A 24,611-nucleotide genomic window follows, 5' to 3' on the forward strand; every position below is an offset into this window, starting at 1 on the left:
TGAGTGCTTTTTGGTCAAAACGTTAAAACAAATTTGCACTTAGAATAAAGCCCAAAAAATGAAAGTTCTGTTGTGAGGAATCGACAAATAGATTTTGTTTATCCTTATGGGTAACAATAAAAACATATGGAGTAATATTTCTTTCTTTATCCCAAGGTTTAATCTGCATGTCTGGCCTCAAAAACTTTTTTTTAATTTTTAATTTTTAAAAAGCTAAGTATTATTCACTTAATGACACTAAAGCTTGTTAAGTGTGTATCAAAGCAACAATCAACTAACATATCATTCCATCTTGATATAGCAACATGCTAATATATATCTAATTTAATTATATCATCTTTTAGCTAAAATTAGCGACGATTGAGAGGAGAAAAAATAGGCTTTCTTAATTAAGTTGGTAGTGGAAAGAGTAAGCAAACATTCATGAGCGGCCAAAGGATAGCTACCACGTGTATGCAAATATTCTTGGCCCGTTTCCAATTTAATTCTTTACTAATAAAAATCAGTTGGAGTTTGATAAACCTTGACAAGGACGAGTTCGGGGGTTGATGTGAACCAGCATTTAGTTGAAGTGCCAAAATAAAATTTAAAAAAAGAGCAAATTTAAGGGGCTGCATATGCGTTAAGCCTTATCCTAATTTATGTGAAGGAGTTCAGGAAATTAGGATTCAAGCTCCTATTGCTTATTGTGCATTCTAGCATAGATTTCCAATTTTAACAAATAAAATTAATATATTAAAATTTATAAAAAATACTACTTCTTCTGTTTAAGTTTATGTGATAGTATTTTACTGGACACGAAATTTAAAATGAAGAAAGATTTTTCATCGTTTAAAACAAATGTTAAGGTTATAAATCATTTTATTAATGGTAAAATGAAAAGTTTAAAGTTAAATTGTTATTAAGTATAAAAAAGTGTCCATTTTTTTAGACTGACCATAAAAGAAAGTTGCCATGCAAATTGCAATGCAAGGAGTACTATTAATTAGCATCGTTAATAATTTCAAATAGTTAAAAAATTTAATTCAAAGAAAACTATTTGACTCCTCAAATAATGACATATGTATTAGTGATGGTAGGTGAGTCTATTTGCTGTAAGAAAGGAGATATAAGTTGATTATCTTCTTAATCCGTCCAATGAGGATAGTCTGATTAAAGTAATAAATAATTTAGATATGAGATTCTAAAGATCTCACATCCATTTACACAATTTTTCATTAATCAACTTGCAAATCCAAACAAGAGTCATAAAATAAAAATAAAAGGAAAAAAAGGAAAAAGTAAAAGTAAAAGAAGAAAACATAAGTATGAAAAATCAATGAGAGAGAGAGAGAGAGGGTGTCATGAATATGTACTTGCCTTTAGGGTTGTAAATAAGTGAAAACACTGCACCACCACAACTGTTAGCTAACTCTCTCTTTTTCTTTCTTCCACAATTCACTCACATTATCTCTCATTCTTTTTTTTTTCCCAGAAAAAGGTACCATTTTTACAATTCTGTTATAAACTTTCTTTAGTTATCTAAAATGTTTCTTGTATGTAAGCATTTTCAAGATTATTAGTTCATCTGATGAGGTTTAGAGTTCTTGAAAAAGGGGAAAGTAAGGATTTTTATGATAATCTAGAATTTCCATGAAACGCATGTATATATGGATTTTGATTATAGAGGAGTTGTATACGTATGTACATTAGGTGTATTTCTTGTAAATGTGGTTTCTGGTGTTACAAATCCGAATGATTTCAAGATTTTGAATGATTTTAGAAATGGATTAGAGAATCCAGAGCTCTTGAAATGGCCTTCCAAGGGGAATGATCCGTGTGGTCCACCTGCATGGCCTCATGTGTTTTGTTCTAGTGATAGAGTTACCCAAATTCAGGTTCAGGGTTTGGGCTTAAAGGGTCCTTTGCCTCAGAACTTGAATGAACTAGAGAAGCTTCAAAATCTTGGCCTTCAGAAGAATGGTTTTAATGGGAAATTACCTACTTTCAGTGGATTATCTGATTTGAAATATGCATACTTGGATGATAATCAATTCGATACGATCCCTGCTGATTTCTTTGATGGTCTTAGCAATGTTCAAGTTTTGGCATTGGATGAGAATCCCTTTAATATGAGTGGATGGTCTATTCCAACTGCGTTGCAAGATTCAGCTCAGCTGGCAAATTTTTCTTGCATTTCCTGCAATATTGTTGGACCTGTGCCTGATTTTCTCGGAAAATTGCCTTCTCTCACTGCTTTGAAGCTGTCATATAACCGTTTAACTGGTAAGATACCGGACAGTTTTCGTGATTCAATGCTTCAGATTTTGTGGTTGAATAATCAAAACAGTCCTGGAATGACTGGTCCAATCGAGTTAATTGGTAGTATGGACCAGCTTATGTGGTTATGGCTTCAAGGCAACAGTTTTAGTGGACCAATTCCTGATACAATTGGTGGTTTGACTTCTTTGAATAATCTTAATCTTAATGGAAATCAACTCGTTGGTCTGATTCCACAAGGTTTGGCGAATTTAAAGTTGAGTGTGTTAGACTTGAACAATAACAAGCTAATGGGTCCTATCCCAAAGTTTAGAGCTGCTAATGCTACATATTCCTCAAATTCGTTCTGTCAACCAACACCAGGTGTTCCTTGTGGTCCCCAAGTTAACGCACTTTTAGATCTTCTTGGTGTTTGGAATTATCCAGCCAATCTTGCTTCTGAATGGTCCGGTAATGATCCATGTACAGATCCTTGGTTGGGAATCAGTTGCAATCCTAAAGGTCAGGTTACGATTGTTAATCTGCAAAACAAAAACCTTACGGGTAAGCTTAGCCCTTCACTTGCAAACTTGGATTCACTGCTTGAAGTTCACTTAAAAGGAAATAGTTTGCACGGTCCAGTTCCAGCAAACTTAACAAAGCTCAGGTTCTTGAGATTGTTGGACTTAAGCGGGAATAATTTTGATCCACCATTGCCGAAATTTCGGGATGGTGTGACAGTCATTACAGATGGAAATGCTCATCTTGTTGCTAATGTAACTGCGGGGGCTCCTCCTCCGAGTATCGGCCCATTTCCCCCATTGAGCCACAGTCCTAAACCAAGTAAGGAGTTACCACTGCAAAGCCCGTCACCCAGTGATAATCAGCCAACATTATCAGATACGCCACCTTCCCCACCACCTTCCCCAGAGAAAAGTTCAAGTTCAGGATTGAAGACTACTCCTAGTGCCAAAGAGAAGACAACATCAGAGAACCATGAGAAGACCGTGATAATTATAGTCGTGAGTGCAGTTTCTGTGGTCTTAGCTCTTCTTGCCGTCTTTTTGTTTTTCAAGAGCAGGAGAAAACGAGAGAAGGACTCGATTACTACTGTTATCCACCCCAAAGACCCATTCGATCAAGATAACATTGTTAAGATCACTGTCTTAGAAGATCCCAGGATGTACACTGCAAAGAGTGGTGCTACAACTACAAGTAGTGGTGGAAAAGAAGGTAGCCGAGTAATTGAGATTGGAAACCTTGTCATTTCAACGCCGGACCTTCGGAGGGTAACCAATAATTTTGCATCAGAGAATGAGCTTGGTCGTGGTGGCTTTGGAGTTGTTTACAAAGGTGTAATTGAAGATGGAATTCAAATTGCAGTGAAGAGAATGGAATCTGCGGTTATCAATAGCAAGGCATTGGATGAATTTGAGGCAGAAATAGCTGTGCTTTCTAAGGTTCGGCATCGCCATTTAGTTTCTCTCTTGGGTTACTCCATTGAAGGAAATGAGAGGCTTTTGGTGTATGAATATATGCCAAAGGGCGCTCTGAGTAGACATCTTTTCCGGTGGAAGATCCTGAACTTAGAGCCTTTATCATGGACAAAGAGACTCAATATTGCTCTAGATGTTGCTCGAGGGATGGAGTACCTTCATAATCTGGCACACCAGAGCTTCATACATCGTGACCTCAAATCATCAAACATTCTTCTAGATGATGATTTTAGAGCAAAAGTTTCTGATTTTGGATTAGTGAAACTCGCTCCTGACAAAGAAAGGTCTGTTGCAACAAGGCTTGCAGGAACATTTGGATACCTTGCTCCTGAGTATGCTGGTAAGTGTGCATTTTTTGCCATGTATCTCTTTCATAGACACTCATTTCGACTGTTCTTGTAAATATTTTCATTTTAGCATCAGTTGTATTTTTCACTCTCTGGTAATATGTTACATGAACACATCTCTACCTGAAAGGATAGCAATCCACTTTTAGTTCGTATTTTCATAAATACATCAGTTCTCCGATGAGAATCCCTACGGTGCTGAATTGTGCTTCTGCCCTGGGGCACCTTCCAAGCCCTTCGTTCTCCAGACAAATAGAACAAAAGTAACTAATGGAGCATTTCTGTTTTTCCTTTATGTTGACGTTGTGTTGTCCCTACTAAATTGATATACCTCGAACATTGATGTATCAATCTCATGTCTCAGTGAGATTCTCATTCTTTTCGATATCTTTGTTAAATAATTCAAGTAGAATGTTTCATATCCCTCTCCATATTATCATTCATAGCATAGTTATATCTCGTCTCCACAGAAGTAATAGAAACTCCATCCCGATTAAGATACTTTTCTCTCGAGACATGGTGCTTTAATATGTTAGCGTAAAGCTGTTCAACAAACATGGTATGCTGATCAGCTACTTTTTAAACTACCTGTGAATTTTGGTGTAGAAACTATTGCTGACTCAATTTTTATGTCACATGTATAACTATTTCTTAAGTCACCTTTCATCTGTTCTAACTCAAATTTTACGTCTTTGCAGTGACCGGCAAAGTCACAACTAAAATAGATGTCTTCAGCTTTGGGGTGGTGTTGATGGAACTTGTGACTGGACTAACTGCCCTTGATGAGCATCGATCCGAGGAAACTCGATATCTAGTTGAGTGGTTCTGGCAGATAAAATCGAATAAAGAGAATCTCATTGCTTCCGTTGACCCAGCTCTTGACGCGAAGAAAGATATCCACAAGAGCATTTTCGTCATCGCTGAATTAGCTGGACATTGCACTGCCAGAGATCCTAATCATAGGCCTGACATGTCACACGCTGTAAATGTGCTTGGCCAACTAGTTGAGATTTGGAAACCTGTAGAAGAATCCGACGAATATTCAGGAATTGACTATAGTCTTCCTCTGCCAGAGATGTTGAAGGACTGGCAAGATGAAGATACTGGAGACTTCACTGGTACTAGTCAAGATAGCAGAGGAAGTATTCCTGCCAAGCCAACTGGATTTGCAGATTCTTTTACCTCCAACGATGCTCGATAGGTGAAGTCCGTTCTGGAAAATTTGCTTTCTGCTCGTGCAAATAATTTATGGAGGCGTTGCGTTCAGTCTATGGTGAATATACAGATACCGAGTTGCCAAGAATGATTGATCAAGTGATCAAACTGGTGTCGTCCAGATACAGAGCAAAAACCTGAGAAATCCTTTCAGTTTTAATGTTGCTCACACAGTTTATTTGTTTCAAATGTTTCTTATAAAGTTATTTAGAATAGCTTGGTTCAAACTGCTGTATAAGTTATTTACATGATACTGTTGAGGATCTTGTTTGTTTTCTGAGGTTAAGCTATTGGAAACATATGCATGCTTTCAAGGAGAGTGATGTTCAAAACAATTATGTAGAAAATGCTTTATTTTCTTGATTATAAGAAGTCTTTATACATCTTAAGTTCAAGATCATTTGAATAAGGTGTTTCAGTCGTTGGCTGAGAATTAGGGGCTCCTAATCCTATGCTTGTAAATTACATTAGCTGCTCTTAATGCATAGAGAGGATATGCAAATATCTTTTATTTGCAACATCTCTGGCTTGTTTTAAATTGTATTAATATGGGTTTAGGGAATGAAACCAGTTGGAACTCCAATTTTTTTCGAATTCTTATTGAACATTTTTTTCTCAAAGAGAAGTCTGAAGGAATTTTGGTTTAGCACTAAAGTTATGACTAATTTCATAAAAGTTACTCTCTGCCATAACTTATGTCACGATAATATTGGTAATGATTTCTAAAGTGATAAAGTAAACATTTCAAAATCTAATAGGACTATTTAGTTTGTGTAAATCTTAATGTGGTTTTCTATTTATCAATGTTTCCGTAAGTAATTGAACTACTAATTGATAGTAAGTTCAAGTCAAGAGATTGGTAATGTTAACATCATGAACTTAACTTGCCATATAAAATGAGTTCACACAAACATTATCCGTGCTTACCAGTTAGGCACGGGTCCAATGGATCAGAGCTGATAAATAAGATTCACATAACCATTTTAACTAATCAGGGTTTCTGGTTCAAGTGTCTATTCATCGATCGTCATTTCAAATAAAGACGAACATCTCTATTATTGTTTACAATAAATGAGCTAAAAAAAGTAAGCGGGCAGGACAAGTCATGTGGGGCGGGGCAATACTAAGGGAGGAGAAGATCATCACGATTCAGGGATGAAAATGCAAATGAAACATAAAAAAGGTCGGAAATCAGGGATCAACATTAGCTCTTAACTGAGACTGCTTAAATGCTGAAGTAACCTGTACGTTGAAGCAATACAAAAAAACTGAAAGAAATTTCTGACACCATCCTAGCATCATAAGGACGCGAGTAGGAAAGTGAACATACTCATACCTCTAATGCAGAGCCCTACAGGTCCAAAAATGAATATTGAGTCTTCAAAAACTACATGTTAAAATTTACAATTCAGATGAATTTAAGCAGCCTCTACCAAGGTTTGAGGTCACCAACTGGACCAGCAGTCCAGTTTAAGAACTTCTCCCCAGGCTTCAAGTAAACGCTCTTGTCATGTGGCAGTTTACGTGCAAGTCCATTCAAGATCTGATGGAAAGCATCACCGGATTGAGCAGGTGTTGGAAATAACATTGCCTGCTTCATTGAAGGGTTGGCAAGCAATCTCTGCTTCCTCAATATTTCTTCTGGTCGAATAGAAGTGAGAATGGTGTCCAAATTTGGGACATCTTTCTCTGCTACAAACACGCCTATATCTTCCCAGGGGATTGCATCAGCAAACGGCAAGACAATGTCATCTGCTATAATAACAGGGATGCATCCAAATATAACTGCTTCAACCAATCTCGGACTCCATGGGGCCCATCCCAGGGGGCACAAGCAAAAGATAGCTCTCTGCATGTCTTCATAGTAAGTAGTTGGATGCTCGGTAGAAATATCAAAGAGAGGATTGTCTTTAAAGTTCTCCCACACTGCTGCTCGAGCACCTCTGAAGCGAGAAATAATCATAGTTAGTTATTTTGTCATTCCATGTCTCAGAAGCCAGTAGACTAAATGAGAATATTTTTCTTCAACTTTTGCAATCATCATTTATTTAAACAATCAAATAAATCAATCAACTAAGCATCAATTCTAGATCCTGATAAGTCTGTATTTAACTTCACAGATTAATCAACTTAGTGAAGAATATTACGGCCTTTTGATAAGTAGCTACTTAAGTATTAAAAAAACAGCCAAATCTGATTTATTCACAGGTAAAACACTTGGTTATACCTCGCATAGTAACCACCTTCTGGGTCATTTCCAACGTCATAAAACAAGCCTCGGAAATAAACAAAGATAGACCGAGGAGTAGCTGGAGGGATCAAGTGAGACTGCATTTTCTGTGGGGGAGCATATGGAGGAATTGTAATTGAGCCATCCTTTAAACAAACATGATTTCGTTGTCCAAAAGTTTGAACCAAAGTAGCACGTTGGAGCAATGGAAGAATTCCCCTCTCAATAGCTTTTTCTTCCTGCAATCGTGCAAACCCAGTGTAACCAAAGCATATTTACCTTGAAAGTAATGACTGGAAGTTACAGTTAAAGATAACAAAACCGATAATCATGAACCTAAGGTATACTCCCTCTGTTCCAATTTGTTTGTCTTAGTTTGACTCGGCAAGGAGTTTAAGAATATAAAGAAGACTTTTGAATCTTGTGGTCTTAAACTAAAGACGCGTGTAATTTACCAAAATGCCTTTTGAACCTTGTGGTCTTAAATATGCCATATAGGATGTTGGGTCTAAAGAGTTTCTAAATATAGAAAGTCACATTCTTTTTTAAAACAAATTAAAAAGGAAAGTAAGACAAAAAATTGAAACGGAAGGAGTATTTGTTAGCAACCTTTCCAAGGACTCTCTCTAATAAGGTGAGTGTGTTTATATATATATATATATATATATATATATATATATATATATATATATATATATATATATATATATATATGAGAGAGAGAGAGAGATTCTCACTAGATAGTGAAAACAAGCACCAAAATCGTGTGGCACAATGAAGAAGTGATCAGCCCCCTCTGTTCTATTCCAATAAGGCCAGTTAGAAGCAATAAGTTGTATTGCACTCCTCATCATACGTGGTGACTTGAAGGGTAAAGGAAGGCCATTCGGTGTCAGGTCACAAGTACTGTAAACAGGGGTGTAGAACCAATCTGCTTCCTCAGGATTAAAGGTTCGAACAGCGCTGGATAATAGGAAACGATGCATATAGATTTCAGCAGCAAACATGTGGTTGAGGCATCGCTGGTCTTTCTGTAGAATTTTCTTGTTGTATTTGCTCGGAAGCTCATAAATATAAACTTTTAATCTTCCAATCGGATTATCTTCCAAGACGTCACCCGCACTTCCTGAAGTATGGAAATAGAAGGAAGACAAAGGAGTTGATACTTAGTGTTTTAAGCAAGTATCCATATCATTATTAGGCTAAACCATTTAAACAAGTTAACAGATGGTGTTTATTTGCCCAGAAGAATTTGATTATATTTTTGGTAACATATTCTATATTAAAGTTAACACATTCAGTTGGTCAAAAATATGCTCTTCCTTTCCTTTTCTTTTTTGGATAAGGTAAAAAATATGCTCCTTTGTGATCACCACAATGGTTCTGTGGTGTCACCTACAACAATAAAATTATTCACCAACAAATCTCTGATGTTGCAACATCCATTTATATCTGACTTTCCACTTAAATACATGTATGAGGAACCAATTTGTTCTAAGGAGTCTCAAAACATCCCTCGGAAATTGATGACAACTCTTGAAACATCTGAATTACAGCCTACCAAAGTCTTCAATCAACTAATTCATTTAGCTTAAAAAACCAAATGCAGAAGACTATATACTTAATACCTATGAAATAACTTCCCTCTACTACCAAATTTTGAGTGGCGAAATTTTTGAGAAAAAAATACCAATTTATTTTTATTGAGGCTTAGCTCTAAGGTGAGCTCAGTTGCTTTCATTGATTTTTTTTTAATGATGGTGGCATACAAGCCAGCTTGCGCACACCTCAACTATACCATCGGATATTTGCTACCTCCCACCATCATAGGTACCAGGTAACTCTGTCACCACGGCTTATGCTAATGGGAATAAATTACCTAGTGTGTTTTTACTTCTACCAGGATTTGACCCCGAGACATCATGGTTCTCCTCCCATTTCAGTTGTTTTTATTTATCTTAACCTAGAGCTGGAACTAAATAATCTTGTAAGCAACAATCATTGATGCTCCAGGGTCAAGAATTGCTCAGACTAACATGTTACCTTCTCAAAAAAAAAAAAAGGAAGAATTGCTCAGACTAACATCAGATAGGTAAATAATTCAACTACAAAAACCCATATTCATCTCCACCTCATTTTAGCCTACATTCTAGCTAATCAAATCCCAAGTTCTATCCGAAACAGACTTGCAAAAGCAATATATATCACGGTCACGATCTAACAACAGTACAGGTTTTATCCCACCTACAGATTCTGAAAGTAACAAACAGTATGAACCTCATCCTTCTCAAAAAAAAAAAAAAAAAAGAGTATGAACATCATCAAAGAAGGATACTCAACTTTGGGTACCAAAAGCATATCAATTGTGCAGATAATGCCATTATTTAAGCAGTTAGAAACACCAGCCATTACCAGACTATTCATTTCATCAATATGCAGATACTTGTTAACTCCTATATTGCCTAAGTTTCCCCAAACACACCCATCTGAGAGAAGGAACATCAACCAGCTGAATCTGGACATACTTGTTGAGAACAAGAATCCCAAAAAAAATAATTCATACAAGTATCCAATATCAGCAAAAACCTAGATTTACTATAAAAAACAAGTATTCCCATCTCAGTAAGACATGAAATTACATATACTTCCAAGCTAAACCACAACAATTAGCACCCAAAAGAAAATGTACCTGATATTCTCTCAGTTTGTTCAAACCTATTAAGTCTCAAGCCTTCAATTTTCAACAAGAAAGCAAGATAAAGAATCCCAAAAAAGCCCCTTGTCCAACTCCTCATTTTCTGTAGTGGAAGTAAAACAACAAAAAGACCAGAGATTTAATGGGTATGATATGCCCCAGTGACAAAAAGAAAGGAAATTTCTTATTAATAATGGGTAGGAGGAATCAACAGTTAGAATGTCATTAGCTGGGTAGTTGTTAGTAGTAGTTTTTTCTTGCTACTGGGGTTCTTTCAAAGACAGCTAAGATGTGAGGAAAAAAAAAAAATGAAATCTTGGCGATTCTTGTATACAGTGAGAAGAATATAGAAATGGGGTTTGTAAGAATTTGCTTCAAGAAACAGAGAGGAAGGGGATAGTGGGGATTGGTTTGGATGTCAATTTCCAAGCTAACTGCTAGAAATATTTCTTGAAAAAGTAGGCAATATTATTATATTGGATGTATCAGGTACCATTACTGGTGCACTGGATTAGTGTATAAGGAAAGTGTGTTATACTCCTCCTATTATGGGACGAGCCTTTCATTTTAGTGTTTGGGGGATTGTGGAAATTGATTTATGAGGCAGAGACTTTTATTAGTTAAAAGTCTACATAGGCTGTTTCAATGTCAATTCTTTAAATGGACTGATGGAGTCCTTACCAATCTTGTGTCTGGTTTTATATATATTTGTAATTTGTAATGATTAGTTGCTAACTCTTCAAATTTGACGATTTTTAGTTTCTGAATTTTATTGAAATTGTTGATCGCAAATGAAATAGAATTAATGTAATAGCTTCCATGTAATTGTATTAAATAAACTCGCAATCATGTATAAAGAATAGTAGGTGCAATGATACTTCAAATGCGCAAATTTTAAATTTTTGAATCACTTCCGGATAAAGTTGCAAAATATATCATAAAAAACAAGCTAGTAATTAAGGAAACAAATTGTATTTAGATGTTGATGTGGCTACGTGTGTTCCTATCATAATATTTGCTCTTAGCCCATACAAATAACACGAGTAAACAATGTGAATAATGGAGTTATAAAATTGTGAAGATTTACGAAGATTATTTGTTTGAGACTTTGAAATATGGAGAAAAAGTAGGATTACGTTTTGGACATAGGGGGTGAATATATTTGTACGTAACATGCCTGAAGTGTTAAGGAATTGTACTATCGTCTACTTGGAAATATGTATTTCTCATACCATGTATATCTTGGAAGTTGGAATAAATATCCAAAGTAAGATTTGAATTATAATCAACTCTTTGCATAAAGATTGAGTGATGTGTGCAGAGAACTTAGAATTTCATGCCTTTTTCTTTAGGCCTCGTAACATTCATCTTGTTACAAATACGGTTATATGAATTGTACTAATTGGTTGCAATAACTACTTGTGTAAGTCACAAATGAACGAGCTCATTTTACTAAATTAAGTTGGTACAACATTCATGTTCTAGTAATATCACTAATGGACATTCAAGTAAAGATTTATAACATAAAAATTACAATTTCTTTTATCATATAGAGGTCATCTAAAGCGAGTCAGCAACTTAAAGAACCCAAAAAGTGTCAAAAGACACCAAAATACCCACTAAAAAAAAAGTAACCAAAGTGCTTTTTTAGTGCGCAATAGGACCAAAGTGTAAATTACACTTTGGTCCTATGCGCACTAATTTAGTGCGCAAAAGGGGTTTACTAATTAGTGCGCAATAGGGGTTTACTAAAACTGCCAGCCCTTTATTCTTTTGAATAGTTTTGAAATTCATGTTTTTCCGTACTTTGACAAAAAATTAGTCATGTTTAAAAATGCCGAAATATCAATATTATATATAGAACCTGATATTTTTTTCTGCGAACAATAATGTAGGCTCAACGCATCAAGAATACCTGTACGTTTGGATTGTCGTTTTAGGGGTTGTAAAGTGTCCCTAAGTAAGTTTTGTTTGTTTGGAAACTTGTTATCTTTAGGTTTAAGTGTTTTAATTTATAGGGTTTTGATTAATTTAGGACGTCGCACGAGTTATTATTAAACGACAATAAAAACTAAGATAACTAATTATCATTAAGAAAATAATACCAAAAAAAAAAATAATAACATAAAATGTACATTTTATTTACAAATACACAATCTCCATCCTCCTAGGTCCCACATGTGGGAGGCTTTTGGAATAACCTTAGGCCTAAGGCGAACCCCACCACCCCAATCACTCTCACCATCATCTCCACCCCCCTTTTTCCTCTTAATATGTACATACTATATGGCATGATCATCCTGTGTTCCCTTCCTAGGGGGCTTGTTCAAAACATGCTTCCTATGGGAGACGACAGTGGCCGAAATGTGATCTTCCGGAGATGACTCTATCGGAGCAGGAGACCGGTCCACAAGTCCAGAAGAATGTACCTGAAATAACATATAATCAATTTAGTTTATTTTATGCTAAACTAAACATAAAATAACATATAAACAATTAATTTAATACATTATTTTTTTATAAAAAATCAACCTGTGTGTCGATGGGCTCCAGAGATGGCTGGTAAGAGGGCTCATGAGTTGGCTCCTCGGCGGTCTCCTAAGTGGGCCCGAGAGCCGAGATGTAGATGGTGCGGAGCGAAGACGGTCCGCGTGCGCGAAGAATGAACCTGAAATAACATATAAACAATTTAGTTTAGATTTATGCTAAACTAAACATGAAATAACATATAAACAATTAAGTTAATACATTATTTTATTATAAAAAATCAAACCTGTATGTCGACGGCCTCCTGAGATGGCTGGTGAGAGGGCTCCTGAGATGGCTCCTCAGCAGTCTCCTGAGCGGGCGTCGGATCCGGAGACATGACGAAGTCCTCGAATAAGTAATTGAAGTCTAGCTCCGTGCCACCCCCGTATCAGATCGCGGCCGCTCACCCATGGATGACGGGCGGTAGGCAGTGTGCGAGCGATGGCCAAAACATGTGATCTGAAAATAAATTTGGCATATATACAGGTGTCGACGGATGCTCTAAAGTAGACGGCCGATAAAAAGTCGATGGGTCTGAAGTCAACGGCCGACAAGAAGTCAACGAGATCTCTGAAGTAGACGGAGGCTGCTGGGCTGGAGCTGGAACTGGTGTGTGGTCGTCAGGCTCATCTACTAGACCACGACCCTCTCTAGCCCCACCCCCTTTGTGACCAGCCCCTCTGGCCCTACCACCTCGCCACCAGGCCCTCTGCCCCTACTCTTTCGGCTACCAGCCCTTCTGGCATGACCACGACCATGACCACCCGCTGCCTGATGCGGGACCTCTGGAACAGGCTCGTCGACACGTCCGAGCTCCTGCGCCTCTGCATACCACCCTCGACTAGCTGAACCATCCGCGCTGCATATCCCGATGTCTCGGGGCATCCATATGGACCAAGCTCTCCCAGCGCATCCTCTGTAAGGTCCGTAGTAACATTTGGTTGGAAATATTAATGATTGAATAAATGTAATTTAATACATAAAACGATTAATTAAGTTTGAGACTAATAAAACTTACCAAGGCCTCATACTATCCTGCCAGAGCTGCATATCCTCGATCATTTGCACGGGGCCTCTCAGAGTTGCCAATCAAGCTGCGAGTGATCCGCGTGTACCACTGCATGTACGTCTGGACCGGAGTCGCATGTCCGACCACCGATAGTGTCCCCACCCTCTGATCCCAACGGTGGACCTGGAGCTGCATAAAGGCCCGCCATACATCAGTGACGGCCGTACGCTCGTCCCACGTATAATGGTCGTGCTCCCAAGTAGCCTGCTCAGGTGGGGCCCTGTATATGGCCAAACTGTCGTAAGACGCGATCGGGCGCGTGATCCTCAACGATGTCCATATGTATCAACGGACACCGTGACCTCCACGACGGCTTACCAGCCCTACAAAATGCTAGCAGCTGATCCAAAATCTGATCACACGGCGTCCATATAAAAGCTTATAAAGAGAATTGAATTAGTTAACAATAAAGACTAAAATAGTAAAAAAAAAAAAAAAAAAAATTACATACTAATGTTAAATCAAAACAACTTACCATGTCTGATGTCATACGATCCAGCTGATCCCTGAACGGGAGAATACTGTGGTGCATATCCACATCTCGGATAACGCCTCCTCTCGTCCATCTCCGCGCGTATGGCATCGCCTCAACAATATAGTCGAGCGGAGGGGCAGCAGTTATGGGCTGAAAAGGTCTCATCCTAGTCTATACCCATATCTGAAAAGGTTATTAAAAAAAAAAAATTATTAGTCGTTGTTTCAAAAAGCTATATTTAGAATAAAATTACACACACTTAAATATAGTACGAGGAGGAGCAGGCAAAATGCAGCTACATCGGTCCTTATGCCCATAGACGCTCGACAGAATCCGCAATACATGAAAACCAAAACAACAGCGCCCCAACTGTAACATCCCAACTCGCTCAGATGCTCCAAAAACGGCAAATATCTCAAGCTCACATGCGAACCCGATGTGTTCGGAACAGGATGCCCCCGAATATGATGAGAAGGTACAGACGAGCACGTCGGTCAACATCAACCTGAGGTGTGTCCTCTGTAATCGGATGCTCCATGTCTACGAGATGCAAGTGATCGAAGAGGGTGATGCATCGACAGCCAACTCTGTCCCCCTATATCACGCGGTTGCGGCTCGAAACCAGTGAGCTTAGTCAACTCTTGCCGATACGACGGCATCTACTAAGGCTCCTTAATATACAAAGCGCGTCCATCTACCTGGAAACCGTAAATGACCTTCGCGTCCTGAAGGGTGATAGTGGCCTTACCAGAGCAGAGATAAAATGTATGGGTCTCCGGTCGCCATCGCTCAATTATGGCCATTACGAGAGCCCTGTCATGCTGTACGCGACCCACAGCAACGCAACAGTAGATACTGCCCTGATATGATATCTTTAAGACGCGAGGATGTGGGGGCCGAGCTGCTAAAAATATCCCACGCTTATTCCATAAACCTGGGAGGGATCAAGCGGGTGAGATCTACATCCGAATCCCATACTAGCTGGGACCTATGTCGCTGTTGTAGATGAAGCACCTCTAGCTCGAAGGGCCCCGGATGAAGGGGGCGGGATCCATGGATGTGTCGTATCTGTTTTATGCATTTTTAATTAATCATTAACATGTAATATTAATTATATAATAATTGTTTATTTGCGAATTAATAATTGTTAATTAATTATTATACTAACTATAATTAACTAACTAATATTATATTAATGCTATTTTAAATCTTAAACTAGGGATGTTCAAACCTAACTTAAGGATTAAATATAATTAACTAAAAAATATAATCTTAAGGATATTAAGGTTTAACTAAGGATGTTCAATTATACTAACTAACTAGACTTTAACGGAAAATTATATTAAATATCTAAATTTGCAAATTAATAATTGTTAATTAATTATTATACTAACTACAATTAACTAACTAATATTATATTAATGCTATTTTAAATCTTAAACTAAGGATGTTCAAACCTAACCTACAGATTAAATATAATTAACTAACAAATATAATCTTAAGGATATTAAGGTTTAACTAAGGATGTTCAATTATCCTAACTAACTAAGACTCTAACGAGAAATTATATTAATTATCTAAATTTGCGAATTAATAATTGTTAATTAATTATTATGCTAACCACAATTAACTAACTAATATTATATTAATGCTATTTTAAATCTTAAACTAAGGATGTTCAAGCCTAACCTAAGGATTAAATACAATTAACTAACAAATATAATCTTAAGGATATTAAGGTTTAACTAAGGATGTTCAAACCTAAACTAAGTATGTTCAATCCTAAATTAAAAAATATTTCATAAATAAAAATATAAAGATTAATAATTCATTATCATACAATTAACAATTAGCTAACGAATAATTAATTAATGAAACTATTAACAAATATTTAATAACTAATTAATAAATAATTAACAAATAAACAATTAGTTAATCAGACAATTAAGAAATACGAAATAAATAATCAACACATAAACAATTACCTAACAAACAATTAACAATTAATTAATAAAAAAATAAAATAGGAACAATGGACTGCCCATTTGCGCACAAAAAAATGTGCAATATTTTTTTTTGTAATCCGCAACTATTCCACAACAATCATGCTTAGGATAGTAATATATTTAACAATGTAATACAAATTTGTAGTGAAATACCTAGAATAAAGGTGGTTTTTAGTTTTTGAAATCGAGTTTTACGCCGCTTTATTCCGAGATCAAAGCTTTGAAACTTATTCCTTGCCTTGAATACCAAGAATATTGACTTTTGGGTTAAAAAATAACACGAAAATGATATTTTTTTTAATGTGGGGACCATTGAAAACGAAGGTTGAACGTCGTTTTTTTTTTTTTTTTTTTTTTTTGAAAATGGGGGGGACTGTCGGGTGGGGAAGACGAGGAGCGTTTTTAGTAAACCCCTATTGCGCACTAAATTAATAGGCAATAGGGCCAAAGTGTAAATTTACACTTTGGTCCTATTGTGCACTAATTTAGTGGGCAAAAAGCACTTTGGTTATTTTTTTTTTAGTGAGGTATTTTAGCACCTTTTGACACTTTTTGGGTTATTTAAGTTGCGGACTCCATCTAAAGTCTAGGTATGTGATAGACTAAATACATGTTGACTAGAAAAAATTGATTAAGAGCCTGTTTGGATAGGCTTAAAAAAAGCAGCTTGTAAGCTGAAAATAACTTATAAACTGTTTTTTTTAAGCCCATCCAAACAGGCCAACTTATTTTTTTGGCCTATTTTAAGCACAAAATGACTTATAAGTTGGCCAGTCAAATAACTTATATGCTGTTTTTAGCAACTCATAAGCTAAGCAAAACGGGCTCTAACTCTCCTAATAAACCACTCATATTCTCAAATTCCATAATTAGGCCACCATTAGAATACATTTTACGTCTCAAGCACATTTGGAGACTTAACATAATTTTATAGAACTACTCGAACATAAGTTCTTCAATTGAAATCTTAACACAAGTAATGTTCACATTATTATACTAGGAAAAAAAAAAAAAAAAAAAAACTCGTTGCTGTGATCGGAGACAAGTGCTTTGATAGACGGATTGGATCTAGAGATCTAAAATCCCATTATCCATCTATTCACTGGAATTTCGCTATTGGAACTCTTGATTTTAGGTAACAAAATATTTTTTATTACATACGTATTTGAAATTGCCTTACATACAGCGATTTCCTCTTTGTAATGGACATAATACATACGATTGAAAAAGAGAAATTTTGGTTTGAACACTAACATTTGGTAAGTGGGTTGTTCAATTTGGTGGTTAGGGTTTAAACCTTTTCTTGAGGTCCTTTTAAACTCTACACCTCACAAAGAAGTACCTGATTACCAAGCCGAGTAAAAAAACTTGTACTAGAGAAGTAACATTTTAGTCAGCTTGCTGTTTACTTTGAAAAGTACCAAATGAATTAAGGTTCCAACATGTTATTGCTTTAAAAGCAACAAAATGCCTTGTATGATGCAGTCTCATATTCTAATTCCTTCCTGGATGAACTGATGATTTGCATTTCAGCTTAAAGCTCTTCCTGATATTGATGAGTTCAATTTTTCCAATATTCAGAATCCTAATTGTAATGTCTGTCCTGAATATAATTAATATTGATACATCTTCAGTTCTATTGGTTTGTATAAGGATATAGAACCTTTGGTAATTGTTCTTCATGTTGGGCTTTGATACACTCTGTTTGTTCATCATCCATTTTCTTAGCTGCTTAATATTCATTTCTGTATGAAATCAAGTTCTATGTCCTCTTATGTGTTTTAAGTTATGAAACGAAAATCAATGTGGTATTGGAAGTTAACATTACCTATCAAAGCACAAATGTGGAATATTGAAGCTTTTCTAGCTAGAATACAATCATGAAGATAATATATCATCGAAGTTTAATGAAATTTCAGCAACGTTGCTTCACTCGGGACTTGGACACTTAATTGTTGTGTGGTCAAAGGAGCTTATATGCTGTAAATTTTACATAAGCATAGCTGAGTACCTGACTCCATTATAGAAACCAAGTTCCACGTTTGGATTACTTGCAAGCCCTTTGGCGGTATACGCTTATTAAACATGTAGGCTGTGGTACTGTATAAATTATAGAGCATTGTAATGAGAGATGTTGCAGAAGCTTAGAGATTGGTGTAGTGAATGATGTCTTAAGCCTTACACACTAAAATTTTGTGGTTAATATGGGTTATAACTTATATATTATCCTAATTTGAGGTATAAAACAGGCAGGACATATGAGTGAGGCTGATTTAATTTCGCTGTACAGTGATAGCTGGATAGTGTCATTATCATTGAAGCTTCAGTGGTAAATGCAATAGGATATCATTAGAAAGACAGAGAAGGAGCGGTGAGAAGACTTCTTTTTTCACTTAAAATTAAAAGAAGGGGATAGAAGACTCTAGACAGCAAACCTTGGTTCTTCAGCATCACACATCACGGAGTTGGAAATGTCTCTTTTCCTGATAAATGACTAGCGTTGAACAAATGTCATTGTTGTCGGACTGGAAGGCGCAATATAAATATAGTTACAACTTATAATATGACTACAGGCTGTGCCATATTCGAGCTTAATTGGAGATTTAATTTCCTGACAGTTAGAAGTTTTACACTAAAGTCTCTTTTTGTCTATTATATGCTTCTCTTTTCCCGTCCAAATATTTCTTACTAGATTTCTCTATTACGGTCTTTGACTAGATAGGTGAGAGTTGTAACCTTGAGCTATGCATACAGAAAGATAATAGAGACGATTGAAAAATTCAGAAGATGACACGTGAGAAAAAAATAAGAACGGAGACACTGCTCTTGCTCAGTGCAGAAAGCTACTATAGAGACTCCAATTTATTTTGATAACAAAAGCATAGCTCATGAAATTTTAGTGGCGTTTGCTTCAATGATTTTGTTTATTTTGTAGGGTTTATTTTCTTAATAAATTTAGTATCTGTTTAATCTTGGAGTATGTCTTTCTCATCTTGATCTGGTTATGAGGTGCTCATGGTCATCCATTATTTGTTATTTCATTTCATCATTTGATCAAATGACAAAGAGCAGGGACTGCAAACCCTTTTTATTGCGTTAAGTTTCTTGACATTGCGTGAGTATGATAGGAGCTAACAGATTCTTCTGTACTGTGTAGGCTTGGTGGAAGAGATAGCTGATTAAGAGAGGAAAATTCAGATATGGTAAGTTTAATTACGGTTATTGTTATTTATGCTGTTGAATTAGAAGTACGATGCTCATTTTTTTTTCTGCTGGGATTTTCAGTCGGCACTCTTCAATTTCCACTCCTTCCTGACGGTAGTGCTGTTAGGGATTTGTACATGCACTTATGTTAAGATGCATTTTCCAGCACTCCTTGAACATAGAACTGGGTAAGTCTTCTCCGTAAGTAGTTCTAATAGATAGGGGATAGGAATTTGGTATTAATGTGAATGTTACCTATGCTGGTCCTTATGAATTCATATAGCAGTTCTTTATTTCCTCCAACTGTGTGGTAAAGGGTTTGGAACTGCTTTTTTTATTCCTTTTATTATGTGGATGCCTGGTTTAGGAATGTCTTTTTGCAATGCATTTTCTGAATTAATACTTGTACCCCATGTTTCTATATTCTGTCATGGTTGGCTTTCATGTATGGTCGCACTTATAAGGTAGCAGGTAGGCTTGTTTTACTGTTACTGGGTAACATGAACCTACAATATGGTAAATTTTGTCGTTTGATGGGTTCCCTTCTCTGATAAAGAGACGTTAATCCTCTCCACACCCTCCCTCTGGTCAGCCTACTTCTCCCCTCCTCCTTGCTCCTGCTGCACTGCCGCATCCCTCATGACAGCAGAGAAAGTTTAGGGTTGGAGGAAACAGCTCATAAGAAGGAGGGTTCAGGGGAGAGGCACGTTCCTTGTGAGATCAGAATTCTCCTGCAAAATATCCCTCTTCATTTCCTGTCTTTCATGTTTAACTCCATAGAATGAAGTTTTTAGCATGGTCGATGTACTTGAGGGGCTCAAGACTGAACATTTGTTTGATGCAAATTTTCCTCCTGATCATAGTATGTCCACTATGACAAGCCATGTAACCCACTTTATGCATCATCTAGTACTACATGACTCTGAGGTTTAAGGGTTCCCGGTGTAGTTATATTTCTCTGGGAATTTGGTGGTTACACCTACATGTGTAGATGGTTTTGATTGGAACATGGCTTTGCTGGGCCAGAAGACGGGAAATCTTATCTTAAATGATCTTGCTGTGGTTAAACATAATGCTAGTTTTGGGAGAGGAGATTACACGGACACTTTTAGTTGGATCTAACCTTTTTCCTTGGCTTTTAATGGGCTTCAACATGTCATTTCTGTTGAGGGCATCTCAGGCTTCAACTATTTTGCCTATCTGAAAATTTTTCAGGTTTAGAACCTACAGAAAGTTCTGTAATATGTTCTCCAATTGTATCTTCCCCTAAATGTTTACTTTATTTTGTCTCAATTCAAATGTTTACTTTAAATGTTTATTTTTTCTATTCTCTTTTACATCCTTACGAGATGGTAAATGGGGCAGGTTTCGAGGTTTCTTTTGGAAGGCTGCTAGAGTAGGTAAGTTTCTCCTATCTTGCTGGTGTACTTGATTGAAGAATTGTCTGGACTAATTTCCTCATCTTCTTTAAAGATTTCAAATTGTTTTGCTGGTTGTTAAAAGCATTGCATGCGTTTCTCTTAAACCAATTTGCTGGCTTGTATCCTAATGAAACAACACAACACAATACAATAGGATGTTGATGAAATGCTGAATCACTGCTGATATGAGGACATGCAGTTGATATTTAGGCTTTATTCTTTGAATGCATACGAATAACACGATCCTGGCTAAGCATTATTATTCTCTCATCAGGGCATCATCTTGATAGGAAGTTATTTTTGTAATTTCCTCTTGCTTGGCTAATTCATAATGTTCTTTTGTCTTCCCCATCTTTTGGTGTAACGAAAGCTTGTTTCAAAGCAACTGAAGAATATAAAATATATTTTTTTGAAAAAGAATGAAAAAATATTGTACCTACTAGCAATTGTACGTCACTTCTTTGCCTATTAACCAATTAAAAAAAAAACATGTCACTTTTATTCTTATTTATCTTCATGGTGGTTCTTCTTCCTTTAACTTTAACTTATTTATTCTTCTACTTTTGGGGGGTTCATTTTTGTTTAGAGAGCTCTCCTTATTCTTTCAACACTTCACCTTTTCCGAAGTCAAGAAAATGGAGGAAAGAAATTGTTGTTCTTCTCAAAATTTTGTCCTATGTCTAAAATTTGATATTAACTTAAAGCACATTAACTAGCGCAGAAGAGAATATCATAGTAGCACAGAGATCAAGCAATAGAATGCAGTGAATGTCCTTTTTCATCCTACCATAGTAAATTTTACATCTTCTATCCATTTATTCAACCGGAATGTATGAATTTGACAAGTCTTATGATGCTTCAATGTGGACAGGTGAACGGTTGAGTCCTTGGGTGGCAGTGGGCTGCTTGACGATGGGTGTTTCAATAATCTTCTTCTGAGAGAACAACTGTTTGTAACTCGAGAAAGTACACTCTCAGCTGGGAGTAAATTAACAGTTGAATTTGTTTTTCATCAAATGATTTCTTTGATTAATTAAAGGATGATAGCAAGCTTGATGTGAGACCAACACCAGCTTTCCTTCATCACTAACTGGATCCTGAACTTAGGAGTCGTTTGGACATGTAATTTGGATATCTTAAGTTGTATTTTCTCTAATAGACATAAAAACCCCACAAGTTGTGAAAACTATTAAAACATTTTCAATTCTTATACAATCTTATCAAATGAGCAAGTCATAGTTCATAACAAAATTAATATGTTACTAGAAGGCTTTTCTAAAAAATACGACATCAATTGATTAAACTTTTAGTTCAATAAAAACGAAAATTTAACATAACTGCTCTTTAATATAAACCTCCCACATGGTAGACATAAATAAAGGTTAATGGAAGTTAATGAGGTTAGTAAATGATTGGTGGAGTAATTGTTAAAAATATTTACTAATTTATGGGTCTTTTTTTATAAGATATAAATTTATGGGTCAAGTTTTATATTTAAAATTTTTGAAACCCTAAATCATGTCTTTTTGGATGATTTGGAGTTTGAAATCATAAGATGGAATGCATGTTCAAACGCTGGTTTCATCTCATGGTTTCCAACCGCATGTCCAAACGGCTCCTTAGTTTTAGCGTGTACACTCTTGGATTCTGACAAAGTTGAACTCTCTGTTGTGTCTTCTTTTAGCACTCATCATTTTATTGGATGTAGTAATACCTCTGTCTGCCGGTGGAAGTCAAGAACTTTGATGCTGTCCTATACTTTGATTAAATGAGGTATCATAGGTCCATTATTTGCATCATCTACAGCTTCTTGAAGTAGCTGTGGATCCTCCCATCCACAAGATAGAAAAAAAATAATACTAATAAAAAAGAAGAGAACTGACTGAATAATTGAGTTCGAAAACATTGTCAACATCGGTTTGGTTGAGGTCCACTCTTATTCGAAGCATTAATTGGTTTTGTCTTCTGGGCGGCTGCAGCAGAAAACTACTACACATTTTATGATCTGCTGCCGTCTCCATGGACTCCTCTTGAAACTCTTACATTTATTACTCTTGCAGTCTTGCTTAGCTGCTTTTGTGTTTCTTTTCGGTTCCTGCCCGGTTTTCAGTATCCGCTTTGGGGATTGATTAATCCAGATTCACACTAGAAAGCTCACTTTAGGGATAAAGTGTTCCCTATCAAAGGTTATTTTATGTTGCTTTGTGTATTTGATAGAATTTATTTAGACTTGGGGCTACATTATGACGACCTCACTCCCATCACTAGTCTTGCCTATTTTTAGCATCCCCTACTTGTGGTTTAACAACTTTGGGCATGGTCAGCTGACTTAGCTCCTATAGCATGACGGGCAGTATATCTTTACTCATGAATAAGTCATGCCGAGACTAGTTCTATTCATCATAGAGTTTGGAAAAAAGCCAATCTAAGTTTGATTTGTCGTCGGTATTCAAGGACTGGCTTGGTCAAGTCATGGCTAAGTTCTGTTAGACTTAGGGTGTGTTTGTTTTTTCAACTTTGTCATGTTTGGTTGGTCAAGAAGTTTAAAATATTTTTTCCAAGAAAATAAGCTCCTCAAAAAATAAGGAAAATGACTTTCATGGTGGAAGCAGGAAAGTGTTTCATAAGTGGACTTAATCATTCCCCACCTTCCATCCCCTCACGCATAATATTTGCCTAAATTATATAGTAATGCCTTGGGATAATATTTTCTAATCAAACACAAAAAAATAAGCAACAAAATTGTTTATTTTCTAGGATAACATTTTTCGGCAACACATTTACCTTCGTACGCTTAATTTGTTTTCCTTTTCCCTTCTTTGGGAGATAGAGTGTGAGAGAGAGTACATAATCATAAAACAATAAATCACGTACTATACTGGTTGGAAAGTGAAATAAAAGATAGAATATTATTATTTGAAGCAACAAGAAAACATAAGTGTGGATCGAGTGGTACACCTATCCTTCGACGTAAACTTGAGACTTAAACATACTTAGTTTTATCTTACTCATAGAATATATAAATATATCATACTATCATACTCCAAAGGGGAAAAATCATACTTCATAGTAAAGCTTTACTGAAACGGAACTATTACAATAAATGGTGCTGATTGTATACAATTAAATGCTTAGTGGTCCATGAAGTAGTTCTCAGTCATCTATCAATTAATGAGGGCGGTAAGTAGGTGAACCCCCAAAATCTGTAACCAAATGGCAAAATAATCAACTCCTATACAACACTGCATTTATCTCCTTTTTATTTTTTTTTATTTTTTTTAAATAAGCAATTAGCAGTGCACCTATGATTTTATACGGCGTGATTGCGTTTGATGTCAATACCAGCTTTGAATGATACAGCCATCTACATCTCACTTTCTTTCTTTCTTTTTTTTTTTTTTTTTTTTTTTTTTTTTGGCCTTTGATTTGTCAACTTTTCTTATAAAGGTGTTGTCCGATTCAGTTTACGTGCATCTTGAATATTTCACTATCTACTTGTGACTTCCTAGTCAGTGAAGTAACTTTGCTCACCAAAACTTAAGTTAATAAGAAGCAATTGGCTTAGGAGTCGTTTGATTCAGACCAAGGATATCCTGAGATTATAATTCTAGGATTATAATTCCACATCTTCTTTGTGATAGATTATATCAAGATTTTGGTGTTAAAACTATCAGTTTAATGTATAC

The 24,611-nt window shown here is 36.2% G+C and overlaps 3 protein-coding genes across 3 annotated transcripts; 2 read left to right on the plus strand and 1 right to left on the minus strand.

Annotated features, from left to right (window-relative positions):
- Positions 1-1,362: 1,362 nt before the first annotated feature.
- On the plus strand, positions 1,363-5,696 carry LOC132052297 (receptor-like kinase TMK3). Its single transcript, XM_059443783.1, has 2 exons — positions 1,363-4,074; positions 4,780-5,696. The coding sequence occupies exons 1-2, from the start codon at positions 1,650-1,652 to the stop codon at positions 5,280-5,282; spliced, it is 2,928 nt and encodes a 975-aa protein (XP_059299766.1). The 5' UTR covers positions 1,363-1,649; the 3' UTR covers positions 5,283-5,696.
- Positions 5,697-6,478: 782 nt separating this feature from the next.
- On the minus strand, positions 6,479-10,797 carry LOC132052298 (probable beta-1,4-xylosyltransferase IRX10L). Its single transcript, XM_059443784.1, has 4 exons — positions 10,216-10,797; positions 8,264-8,652; positions 7,524-7,765; positions 6,479-7,239 (listed from the first exon to the last, which is right to left on the minus strand). The coding sequence occupies exons 1-4, from the start codon at positions 10,319-10,321 to the stop codon at positions 6,726-6,728; spliced, it is 1,251 nt and encodes a 416-aa protein (XP_059299767.1). The 5' UTR covers positions 10,322-10,797; the 3' UTR covers positions 6,479-6,725.
- A 7,787-nt stretch (positions 10,798-18,584) lies between these two features.
- LOC132052299 (uncharacterized) lies at positions 18,585-22,140 on the plus strand. Its single transcript, XM_059443785.1, has 5 exons — positions 18,585-18,671; positions 19,458-19,503; positions 19,586-19,692; positions 20,870-20,904; positions 21,797-22,140. Exons 2-5 carry the CDS (start codon positions 19,501-19,503, stop codon positions 21,862-21,864), a joined length of 213 nt encoding a protein of 70 aa, XP_059299768.1. The 5' UTR covers positions 18,585-18,671; positions 19,458-19,500; the 3' UTR covers positions 21,865-22,140.
- Positions 22,141-24,611: the final 2,471 nt, after the last annotated feature.

The sequence above is a fragment of the Lycium ferocissimum genome, chromosome 4, assembly GCF_029784015.1.
Source record: "Lycium ferocissimum isolate CSIRO_LF1 chromosome 4, AGI_CSIRO_Lferr_CH_V1, whole genome shotgun sequence".
In the NCBI taxonomy this organism is placed as follows: Eukaryota; Viridiplantae; Streptophyta; class Magnoliopsida; order Solanales; family Solanaceae; genus Lycium; species Lycium ferocissimum.

What these genes read in the sequence shown, in the direction of transcription:
- LOC132052297 (XM_059443783.1), top strand. Translation starts at nt 1,650, where the DNA reads ATGGATTTTGATTATAGAGGAGTTGTATACGTATGTACATTAGGTGTA. An exon ending in CCTTGCTCCTGAGTATGCTG is followed by an intron (nt 4,075 to 4,779) that starts GTAAGTGTGCAT and finishes ACGTCTTTGCAG; the next exon opens with TGACCGGCAAAGTCACAACT.
- LOC132052299 (XM_059443785.1), top strand. An exon ending in CTCCTTGAACATAGAACTGG is followed by an intron (nt 19,693 to 20,869) that starts GTAAGTCTTCTC and finishes TAAATGGGGCAG; the next exon opens with GTTTCGAGGTTTCTTTTGGA. An exon ending in TTGGAAGGCTGCTAGAGTAG is followed by an intron (nt 20,905 to 21,796) that starts GTAAGTTTCTCC and finishes CAATGTGGACAG; the next exon opens with GTGAACGGTTGAGTCCTTGG.
- LOC132052298 (XM_059443784.1), bottom strand. Translation starts at nt 10,321, where the DNA reads ATGAGGAGTTGGACAAGGGGCTTTTTTGGGATTCTTTATCTTGCTTTC. An exon ending in ACAAACTGAGAGAATATCAG is followed by an intron (nt 8,653 to 10,215) that starts GTACATTTTCTT and finishes TCCATACTTCAG; the next exon opens with GAAGTGCGGGTGACGTCTTG. An exon ending in GTGCTTGTTTTCACTATCTA is followed by an intron (nt 7,766 to 8,263) that starts GTGAGAATCTCT and finishes GCACGATTGCAG; the next exon opens with GAAGAAAAAGCTATTGAGAG.